Consider the following 12,341-nt stretch of genomic DNA (forward strand, 5'->3'; position numbering starts at 1 on the left):
TGTGATCTTTATACACTCAGTTGCCTCTTCCACAATATGAACAATCTGTGTTCCATAAATACTCCCCCAAAACCAAATATAAATAACGTACTTAATTTCCTTGCTGTTTACCTCTGAAGGAGGTAGATACCTGGTCAAGATTTATTTTGAGGTACTAATAATGTGTTTTTAGAACACTCTCCAGACTTCCTTTCAGTTAATTTTTTAAGACTTTACTTAAATCTTTTAGTGCCCCTGGATAAGATTTCCATTTTTCCAAAATTGACTTAACATCCAATAAGTGTTTTAGATCTTTTCCTTAATAACCTAAATTTTGAACTTTAGCTGTTATTCCCATCAGGAATGTAATACCTTCTTGCATTGTACTTTCTGCACGAGTGGTGGAAACTGTATTCAAGATTACACAGAAAGTTGATTGCATTACAAAATTCCCTCCTCCCTCTTTTTGGATAGAGAAATTACAAATACTTTTACATGGTTACCATCTTAAAGCTGTCCCAAGTATGAAAGCAAATGAGATTGTTAATCTGCTTTTAACTATGTGAATTCAGTAAGAACTGTATAGCTAGCTGGCCCTTAGACTTAAACATGTAAGAAGGTTGATTTTTATATATTATTTTATATTAACCTCAAAAGGATTAGTTCTCTTCTGAAAGAGTTACTTGTATGTCCAGTCTATGAGCTCTCTCAATCTGCTGCTGGCTTCACTGTATTGCTTTTTCCATTTCAGAAACTGTACAGAAGATCATCTCAACACAAAGGTATGGTTTACCTGTGCCACTGGTCGACAACAGCTTTGGATGGTAGCCTCCAGATTATTCTGGGTTTGGGCTCCCCAATGGCTGAGCAGTTCAGTAGTAATTTGTCCCCAAAATTCACCTCAGTCCACTTCTGGGATGCAAATTCTATCCTGGGCATGGTTTCTCGCTCTTCCACTGTAAGAATTACCACTCTTCTCTCAGAGCCAGTGGTGCTGGTAGCGATGCATTCATAAGTGCCCCTGTCTGAAGAGGCTACATTTCTTATATACAGAGTCCCATTTGAAAATAATAACAACTTGGAACTTATAAACTGCAGTGGTTTCACTTCAGTGCCATCAGAGAGGACCCAGTGAACACTGGGCTGAGGAGTCCCTTTGACAGTACAGGGCAGTTTCAAACTTTCACCCCAAGTCCCTACAATGATTTGCCTCTTTTGCTCCAGAATAACAGGTGGGGCTGCAATGACTTGTATTTTGACCAGCAGTGAATCCTGGCCAGCTGAATTGCTGGCCATGCACTTGTAAAAGCCCCGGTCATAAATGCTGAGATTGTGGATGACCAACGTTCCATCAGATGTCACCAGGGCCTGCCTGTTCCCCTTAGATGATTCTGAGACCACTGTTTGGTTTGCGAGAATCCAGGAGATTGTAGGACTTGGTCTACCTTCAGCTCTGCACTTCAGTTCCACGCTGTTTCCGGAATGAACTGTGATCTCTTTGGTACGTCTATCCAGGATCCTGGGGGGATAGGAAACCACGGACAAGGTGACATGAAGGCGATCAGTACCAAGCGGATTGGATGCTGAGCACAGGTACTGTCCGCGGTCCTGAATGTCCACACTCTGTATGGACAGGGTGCCATTAGGTAGCACCTGGAATCTGCTATTCTGTTTCCCTTTAGCCATATCAAATCCTGATAAGAAAAAAGAAATTTATAGTCATAGGTCGTCAAAGTTTAAATAGAAATCAAATTCCTCAAGGGGAAGTCTCAAGAGGAAAGCTTTGGGAGGGGCTGTTAGGCTACTGAGAACAAATATATTTAAAATTAAAATTAGGCCACTTAGTGTTAAGATTGATAAAATTGTTCCTGGAAGTTTATTTCCATAATTTTAATTTAAAAGTCATATGGTTCAACACAATGAAAAAGAGAAGACTCTCTTTCAAATCACATTTCTTTGTATCTGCCTTCAAAACATTTCAAACTGTTCTTAATTAACATGTTAAAACATATTAACCTTCTAATGAGCAAAAAACTTTATGCAGCAAATGTCAAATGAGGATATTAATCATTTCTGTATGTTGCAGAGATTTGAAACTGGTATTCTTTGTATGTGTAACCCTGAAACATAACACAGTCTTTTCCTTGTTCCATGACTAAAGAAGACAAAGTGTAAACAAACAGTTCCAAATACCTGATGGCACTCTGGTCCAGTGGATGGTAGGCAGGGGATTTCCAACAGCCTCACAAGGGAGAAAAGCATCTGAGTTAGCTGGAACAGTAAAACTTGCTGCTTTTCCTCCAACTATTCTGGGTCTTTCAAATGTATTCCTAAACAAAGAATCAAAGGGAAGGAGTTCAGAAGTTGCTGTTTTTTGAACTGGTGTCTTATCAAAGCCATTTTTCTTTGCAGTCTTCTGAATATCCCAATTTGATGCATGGGTGGTATCCTCTGGCAAGCCTGGAGTGGGCATAATATCAACTATCAGCTTTTTGCCTTTTTCAGCAATTTCTGGGTCTGACTTGTGCCAGAAATGGTTTTCTGACCAGGGAAAGGAAGTCAGTTTAGAATTTTGTGATTTAACTGTTACTAGTGCTGGCTTGGAAGTAGAAAGAAATAGATTGGAGTAGATAAAGTGGGTGGTTCCAACCGTGACCTTGGCATTTAGGTGAACTTTGGGAGATGCTGCAACCTCTGTTGCTAATTGCTGTGGATTATCATTATGCCTAGAGTGTTCAAGTGGCTTGACCATTGTATTTGTCATCATCCTAAAAACGGGAGTTGCCATGTTGTCTGTGACTGTACTTTGATTATTCAAGGGATGGGAGGTTGGAATTGGCATTGGAACAGCACTGCTACTCAGGATTTGTGGCACGGTTGAGTGTCTAATGATTGTGTTCCTAGTTGCGTTCTGGTATGGTTTGCTGGGCAAAGTGATTTCAGAAACAATTCTGCTCTTCAAAGTCTGAGTACTCTCTTGGGACAGTTCTTCAATTATATCTGTCAGAGTAAGTGTTCTTGGATAAAGACCAATTGTGCTTGAAATTTCTTTTGTGTTTTCCAATGGAGAATGAGTGAAAGCAAAGACACTGGGCTTGGTTGAAGTTTCAGCTGCAGTTAGATCAGGAGGTATCATAGTAGTAGATGCAGTGAGACCAGAGCTCTGACTGAGAGCATAGTGTGGTTCCTTCCTGTTGTTCTGAGGCTCCTTTTCTCTTTGTACTTTTTGTGTCCTGGGTCTGGCTGTTTGGGTTTTACTGATAATGACTGATGCAGGGTCAGTAGGAGAAATTGTTAGCCTGGCTGTCTGCATTGATATGAAATTGGTACTTGATTCTTTGCTTGAGACATTAGGAGGTGTAGGATAAACTGATGGAAAGGGAAGCTTCTTCATTGTTGGAAGACTTAAAGGACTGTGTGTTTCGGTGGTATTTTGGTGAGTTGTAGCTGATGTTATAGATGGAATTTGCATCACATTTGCTGAGAGTTCTGTGAAATGGAAAGGAAAAACTTCATCTGTGGGTAAAGCAGGAGATGTTTTAGGAAACACTGGGGCTGTGCTTTTTGGTGAACTAAATTGATGCTGATTCTTTAACATCTCTTTTTGGACATGGTTATTTACAAAGATCTGATGCCAGGGAATTTTCCTTCTTAAAAATCTTGTCATGGCTGTAGTAGTAGACATAGATGACTTGGTGGTGGGATCTGGGAGGGGTGAAATAATCATTGAATCTCTTTTAACTTCAATGTTATTAGACACACTTGGGTAACCATTATTTGTTATATGAGTTTTTCCCAAAGATAAGGATTTTGGGGCAGGAGTCATAAGTGGCCCAGTTGGAGTCACTCGGATACTTTCAGCCCTGAAATATTTTATTGTGGGTGTTGTTCTCTCAATATCTACATTTGGCTTGTTCTCAAAAGATGGATTGTGGATTAGAGTTGTCAACTCTTCTGCTGTGACTTGGGCAGTTTCAGCTTTGGTGAGCAGGATGGGGGAAGAACTTGCAAAGGACAGTGCTGCTGCAGTAGTGGTGAGACTTTCTCTGGGAGAACAGGATGGGCACAGCACATCAAGCTCTGTGGCTGAAAATGCAGTGGTGCTTTCTTCAGAAGCACCTCTGAGTGTAGGTCTCACAAAGCCATATCTATGCTTTCGAAGAATTGGAGTTCTATACGGGCTGATAATTCGACCCCTACCCCAAATTTTCCTCCGTCTTCCAAAGCGCCTGGATGTTGGTGGGATGTTAGTTGTAATATTTCTTGGAATCTGTAACTGAGAATGAGTAGCAGTGTATGTGCCCGAAGGTAGCTTTGAGGTGCTAAGTTTTTGAGTAATATGTGGATAGAAGTGATTGTTCCTAGGTTCACTGACTCCTGTTACAGATGTCTGATGACTATTCGTGGCATTTACAGACCCTAAGAATATATCAGCTTTGCTGTTAGTACCACTCAGCATTTTGATATTGACATCTTTGGTCCCAGCCCCTGCTGCTTTTGGGAGCACACTTTGTAAATGCTCTTTTTTCTTCCCAACGTTGTCAGCTTCCTGAAATTGTGTTGCTTCAGGTGGTAGAGGAAAGATCGTGGATAAATTTTCGTTGGTTGTGCTTTGTATTTTGCTTGATATGGTTGGGTTTATATTCTTTAACATGGCTGTAGTTTTAATAGTAGGAAATAGTTTGAAATCTATTGGTTTGTCAGGTGGTAGTATCTGTGGGCCCACAATTGGAGAGACTTCAGTGCTGGCAGTTATACTTGTCACAATACTATCATGTACTTTTCTGGAATCGGCAGTCAATGTCCTTGCCAGAACACTAGGAGCCTTAGTTGCCAGGACCATAAATTCCTCATCTGGAGGGAGCATGCCTGAAGAGTCTACTTCTTCACCAAGTATTTTCAGGAATTGGGTGACCACTGGAGGTGGCCTTGCCGTTGTATTTTTTTGCTTCTCTTGGATAGTATTCTTTTTAGCTTTCTCCAAAAGTGCTGCCCAGTGTTGTGGGTCAATTCTCCGAGAAGAGGGAGAGAAGGGCCTCCTATAGTCTCTAAAATGTCGATTTAGTGAATCTCCTCGCCGACGGTGTATTAACCCACGATAGTTGTGCTTTTTACCTGTGCTGAAGACTCCTTTTCCAGCCTCAGCTCCCATTGGGGCAGATGTAGGGAGTTGTGCAGCTGGTGGGTCCTTAAGATGAGCAATGGGATTGGGCTCATCAAATCCAGATCCATCGGTTTCTACATTATGCTCCACTGGCCTTTGCCCTTTTGTTTTGACTGAAACTTGGTTAATCAAAAAGTCGACCCCTGATGGGTTGGCTGCTACACAACAATAATGACCCTGGTTTTTTTGGGTGACCTGTAATATTCTTAGTGTGCCATTGTTAAGAATTTGCTTGTCTCCTGAGGACTGATAGAGCATAGTGTTTCCTGGAAGAACCCAGCTAACAGAGGCATCTGGAATACCAGAAGAATGGCATGGAAGGTCAAGTGTTTCACCAATGAAAACTGTATAATGAGCCCCATTTTCATGATAGGTCTCTTTGTAGGGCTCCACCACCGTAATTCTATATGTGAGAATATCTGCATCATCATAATTGGTGCTTATGCAGTGGTATATGCCTGTATCAAAACTATCAGCCATCTGGAGTTCTAGTTTTCCACTTTTGTCTATTAGGATTCGTCCATCCTCACTAACATAAGGGGCTCTCACTTTACTCCCATCAGCCAAAAGCCACTCCAAATGTGGGGTGGGGTCCCCTTGGCCTTGGCAGTCTAGGCCAATGGTCCCACCAACCAAAATGGTGTGTTCCAGCTTAGTATTGTTATCTCTGGAAATCATGGTCCATTTGTGTTTCACTGGCCTTATTTCTGCCTTTGGTAAAGTGACTTGAACATCACTGGAGTACTGGATGTGCAATGTACTGAGTGTGGTGGCAGTTCTATTTAGCTGCAAGGAAATTTGGTCTTGCATTAACCAAGAGGGATCTGCTTTGAGACCAGCCTCTATGTCAGTAAAGATGTCTTCAGGTTTAGGAGCCACCTGTTTATATTTGTAGCAGCGTTGTGGTGTTTCAGTGAGCCAGTGGCTCCTTTCTAGAATCAGAGGAGAATCACTGTACAAAGCCAGAACTTGCCATACTGGCTGAATGTGATTGTAATCTATGTGACACACCAGAAGTGTTGAAAACGATGTATTTAGCATGATATAGTCATTTTCTTCAGCGAATACAACAGATGATGTCTTTGAGGGCTTTTGGATACTGCAGACCATGTTAGCTTCATTTCCAAACTGGTCTGTCATATTCAAAGTGAGGGAGCCAAAGGGTGCCATGAAATCTTGGGGAGAGATGGACACAGGATTGCTGTCTTCCAGAATACTCAGGTTCTTTAATTTCAGGGATGGGTCGATGGTTGGCTTGGCACACAGGAAAGCTGCAGCTGGGACCATAGCTAAGGGCTTGCCTCTAGAGGTCCTGGGGTTCATGCAAAGTGGACATTGCTGAGGACTGGAGGGACTTCTGTCTTTTTTGCATTTTATTATATCTAGGAGAAATGACAATTGAGTTATTGCCAGCTGTGGCCTCTTTATGAATTAACATTTGAACATTTAAAAAAAAAAGCTTTTGCTAAAATTTGAAAGAACAATTTGGAAATTTTAGTGTTTAATAGAAAGCTTCCTACTTTTTTGTCTTTGGGTTGATTTCTAAAAAAAGATATTGTCTATATACCTTTGCACAATATTATATCCACAGTCATAAGGATTTTTGTCTGTCTTGCTGATTGCTTTATTTCCCATGCTTAGAGAGTTCCTGATATATATTTGGTACTCAAACAATACTACCTAAAAGAATAATTTCCTTATCTAGGGAAGCAAAATAATATGCTTATGTTTCTCACTTTTTACTAACACGAGTTCAGTTCTATTTCCTCATCATAATGTTTTAAGAGTCATAGAACGTCACTGTCCTTTAAAAGATAACCTGTTTATCTAATGTTTTACTAAACATTTAAAGAAGAGTTAATACCTGTTCCTCTCAAACTATTCCAAAATGTAGATGAGGAAGGAAAGCTTCCAAACACATTCTAGGAGGCAAGCATTACCCTGATCCCAAAACCAGACAGCACAAAACAAGAAAGTTACAGGCCAACATCCTTGATGAATATACATGTAAAAATCTTCAACAAAATATTAGCAAACTGCATTTAGCACTACATTAAAACAAATCAAAACCACAATGAGATACCAGCTCACACCTGTCAGAATGGCTAAAATTAAGTCAGGAAAAAACAGATGTTAGCAAGGATGTGGAAAAAGGGGAATCCTTTTTGCACTGCTGGTGGAAATGCACACTGGTACAGCTACTCTGGAAAAAAGTGTGGAGTTTCCTCAAAAAATTGAAAATAGAACTACCCTATGACCCAGCAATTACAGAACTAGGTATTTATACAAAGGATACAAAAATGCTGATTCGAGGGGGAACATGCACCCCAATGTTTATAGTAGCACTATCAATAGTAGCCAAATTATGGAAAGAGCCCAAATGTCCATTGACTGATGAAGGATAAAGAAGATGTGCTGTGTGTGTGTGTGTGTGTGTGTGTGTGTGTGTGTGTGTGTGATGGAATAATACTTGGCCATCAAAAAGAATGAAATCTTGCCATTTGCAACAATGTGGATGGAACTAGAATGTATTATGCTAAATGGGATAAGTTGGTCAGAGAAAGACAAATACCATATGATTTCACTCATGTGGAATTTAATAAACACAACAGATGAATATAGAAGAAGGGAAGGAAAAATAAGATAAAAACAGAGAGGGAGACAAACCATAAGAGACTCTTAAATACACAGAAAAAACTGAGGGTTGCTGGAGGGGATTTGAATGGAGGGATGTGCTAAATGGCTGATGGGCATTAAAAAGGGCACTTGTTGGGATGAGCACTGGGTGTTATATCTAAGTGCTGAATGACTAAATTCTACTCCTGAAACCATTATTACACTATATGTTAACTAACTTGGATTTATATAAAATTAAAAACAAAAACAAAAACAAACCAAAACCACAAATACATTAAAAGAACCATTCGCCGTGATCAAATGGGATTTATTCTGGGGACACAAGGATGATTCAATAGTCACAAATCAACCAATGTGATACTCTACATCAGCAAAACAAAGATTAAAATCAGATCATCTCAATAAATAAATAGAAAACATTTGACAGAATTATCTGTTCATGATAAAAACTATCAACAAAGTGGGTGTAAAGGAAACCTACCTCAACAGAATAAATGCCAAATATGACAAATCCACAGCTAACATCATCCTTAATGACAGCTTTTCTTCTAAGATCAGGGACAAGATAAGGATGTCTACTCTCACTGCTTTTATTCAACACAGTCCTCTTTGGAACTCCTACTTGCAGCAGTCAGACAAGATAAAGAAATAAAAGGCATCCAGATTGATGTGGAAGAACCAAAAGTGTCACTGTTTTTAGATGACACTCTATGTAAGATATCTTAGTACACCAAAAAACTATGAAAACTGATCAATGAATTTAGTGTAGTCACAGGATACAAATCTAACATACAGAAATCAATTCCATTTCTATATAGTAATAATGAAGTAGCAGGAAGACCAATTAAGAAAACAATCTCACTTGCAATTGCCCTCTAGATAATAAAATACCTAGGAATAAACTTAACCAAGCAGGTGAAAGACCTGTACTCTGAAAACTATAAAACATTGATGAAAGAAACTGAAGGCAACATAAAAAAAAAATAAAGATATTTCATGCTCATGGATTGGAACAATTAATATTAAAATGTCTGTACTAACCAAAGCCATCTACAGATTCAATATAATCCCTAACAAAATACCCGTATTTTTCACAAAATTAGAACTTCTACTACTACAATTGTAGGGCACCACAAAGACCCCAAATAGCCAAAGCAATCTTGAGAAAGATGAACAAATGACACCTGCCAACAAGTGTTGGTGAATATGTGGAGAAAAGGAACACTCATGTTCCTTTTGATGGGAATGCAAACTGGATGTGTATATAATGGAATATACATGTTGGTGGGAATGCAAACTGGATGTGTATATAATGGAATATTAGCCACCAAAAAAGGATGAGATTGTGCCGTTTGTGACAACATGGACTCCAAACCCTTCAGTTTGTACTCCAGCATGACAGGTGATGCTACATACATTTGGCTCAGCGACTTCAGTGAATTCTACAATCTAAACCGATGCAGAGGAAGTAGCTGGCAAGCCTGACAACCTTTGAGCACTCATAAGAGGCTCTTCTCAGTCACCTACTTACCAACCAGCTATGACCCTTAATCTACTTACCAGTACCCTGGGTTCAAACCCCACTGTAGCAAAAAACACAGCAGACTTCTGGTTTAATTAAACCTGATCACAGAATTATGCTCACATCTTGGATGCTTACTATTGCTAGCACCTGGGCCAGAGTTAGCAGGCCCTGGGCATCAGGTATTTTACTTCAGATGTAGATCTTATCCTGTCACTTGGTTCCCTCGATCGCAATAAGTTTCAGTGACACAGAAATGCTTTTCATTCCTCAACCCTGACATGCCTTACTAGGCTCTGGCATATGCTGGTCCTTCCACTTCCCATCACTTTCTGTCTGACATTCCCTCTTGCATCAGTGTCTAACTACTTATGTCCTTCACGACCCAGCCACAAAACCACTTTTGGGTGGGCTTCCTACTTTATGCTGTTCTTGTACCTTCCACTTCTATCCTACTCCTCATCTGCCCACTATTAGAATGAACTTGTCTAGTTTTCTGCCTTCCCACAAGACTGTAAGCTCCATACTTGTTTATCTGTATGCCCCCAGCCTTAGCCAGTGGATGCTCAGAAAAGATTGGAGGGAAGGATGAAGGCAGGCAGGCTGGCCTAATTCTAAGGTCATATTTCTTCCACATTTTAACTTGTAAATTGAGATGTGTCTTAAAATTAAAAGTGTTTTACAGTAGTAACTGACCTGCTGGCAGTCTTGATATGGGAACCACTACCACCCACTGACCAGTGTCTTAGCGACTTATATTGTTTTCTCTTTAACTGAATTACAAGCACTGTTGGTACTACATATATTGTCACTTAAAATGTTTGTATTAAGATTATACTATGCTTTTGGGTCACCTGGGTGGCTCAGTTGGCTGAGCATCCAACTCTTGATTTCAGCTGAGGTCATGATCCCAGGGTTGTGGGATTTTAAGATTTTCTGTCTCCTTCCCTCCCCCCCCCACCCCCCCGCTCATGCTTGCTCACATTCTCTCTAAAATAAAAATAATAAAAAAGAAAACCCCAACTTAAAAAATACTACACTATGCTTTAGCACTAAAACAAGATGTTACTAGGTAGGTAGAAAGGCCTGAAAACAGAGAAGCTGGACAAAAATTTGATTTTTGTAAAACAAATGTTTATCAAAGAAATAGCCACAAACCCTTATTTTATAAAGAAGCAACATGAAGAGCTTTGTGGAACCTAAGAAGGGAAGATACCCACAAATAGATAAAGCTGCACTACGCTGGACTACTGAGATATGTGTAAAAGGAGGATCTACCGCATGCCAAGTAAAGCAACTGAGGACATGAGAACCTATGTCCAAGAATCTCTCAGAATTGATCAAAAAATGTCAAAGCAAAAGCTGATGTGACTAATTCATAAATCTTAGAGAGTTATCATGAAGGCATCTCAGTTAAAAGGAGAACACTTTTCTTAGACATGACTGATAGATGTTAGCGCTAATGGGTTTGGCTAATCATATATGTCTGTGTGTGTGTGTGTGTGTGTGTGTGTGTGTGTGTGTGTGTGTGTACAATTTGGGGATATATTAAGATCATAGGTAGGTGGTGGACTCGTTTGTATTCACCTTTAAAATAGTTAATTAATCGAAGCTTAGTTTAACAAAAATTGAGTACCTACTATGACGTAGGCACATTCTAGGGGCGAGGGATAAATAAATCAGACATAGGAAAGGTAAAAGACATTTAATACTAATCAATATAATGTTTTCCATTCAGGAATAGAATTGTGGACCAAGTGGTGAAATGATCACAGTTGGCCCTTGAAATGCCTGGGTCCACTTATATGTGAATTTTTTCAATAAATAAACTGGAAAAATTTTTGGAGATTTGTGACCATTTGAGAAACCTTACAGATAAACCACATAGCCTAGAAATGTTGAAAACATTTTTTTTTAGGTATGTCATGAGTGCACAAAATATGCACAAATCTATAATAAAAAGTTAAAATGTATCAGAACTTATGCACACACTTAAAGACCATATATGGCACTGTTCACAGTTGAGAGAAATGTAAACAAACATAAAGGCACGGTATTAAATCATAGCTGCATAAAATTAACTGTAGCCACTTTCTATTGCTATTGAGGTAAGCTCAAGTGTTACAAGAATCTTGTGATACTATTCATCTCTGGTGCATTTCATCTCTCCAGTAAATTGCATACTGCAGTAAAAACTGATTTCTCATGGTTCTCATCTATTTTTCATCATGTCCATTGCAATACCATAATCCTTGAATAATACCAATGGACACATACAAGGTGCCACTTGGGATGCTGGAAGTGCTCCCCAGAAGCAGAGAAAAGTTATGACTTTACAAGAACAAGTTAACTGCTTTGATATGAGGTTTGCGGCTGTGATTACCCGACACTTTAACAGAAATCCAGCATAAGGAGCTTTGTAAAAAAAAAAAAGAAGAAGAAGAAGAAAAGGAAATCCCTGAAGCTGTCACTGCAGCTACACCAGCAGGCATGACAACCTTGCACTTTTTGCACCATGCCTTTTTATCTTGGTGGAAAATGCAGCTTTTATGTGGGTGTAGGACCGCTATAAGAAAGGCATATGTGTAGACTCATTTATGATTCATGACAAAGCAAAGCCATTATATGAAACTTGAAGGAGAAGGATCTAAATCTCAAGAACCTAATGCCAGCAAAGGATGGTTTGATAATTTCAGAAAGAGATTTGGGTTAAAATAGATCAAGAAAGCAGGAGAAGCAGTTTCTATCATCCAAGAGGGAGCAGATGAGTTTCTGGACAACATCACAAAAATTACTGAGGAGAAAGGATATCTGCCTGAGGAGGTTTTTAATGTACATAAAAGTGCCCTATTCTGCTGGAAAAAAATGCCACAAAGGACATTTATTAGTAAGGAAGAGGACTTAAGGCAGGAAGGGATAGGCTAACTTTACTGTTTTATGAAAATATGATTGGGTTCTTGATCAGGACTGCCCTTATTTGTAAAGCTACTAATCCCCCAGCCTTGAAGGGAAATGATAAACACCACCTGCCAATCTTTT

General features: G+C 39.5%; 1 protein-coding gene across 3 annotated transcripts in view; it reads right to left on the bottom strand.

Moving 5' to 3' along the window:
• The window catches only part of IGSF10 (immunoglobulin superfamily member 10), a 74,971-nt gene that overhangs the window by 4,669 nt on the left and 57,961 nt on the right, over nt 1-12,341 (bottom strand). For 2 of the 3 annotated variants that reach the window (XM_047875163.1, XM_047875164.1), the window contains 2 exons: nt 2,173-6,525; nt 773-1,673 (listed from right to left, as the gene is read on the bottom strand). In XM_047875163.1, the coding sequence (XP_047731119.1) occupies nt 773-1,673; nt 2,173-6,525 (5,254 nt within the window). The remainder of the gene's footprint in view (nt 1-772; nt 1,674-2,172; nt 6,526-12,341) is intronic. The other variant, XM_047875165.1, reaches the window with a different exon arrangement.

This window comes from Prionailurus viverrinus, chromosome C2, assembly GCF_022837055.1.
Source record: "Prionailurus viverrinus isolate Anna chromosome C2, UM_Priviv_1.0, whole genome shotgun sequence".
In the NCBI taxonomy this organism is placed as follows: Eukaryota; Metazoa; Chordata; class Mammalia; order Carnivora; family Felidae; genus Prionailurus; species Prionailurus viverrinus.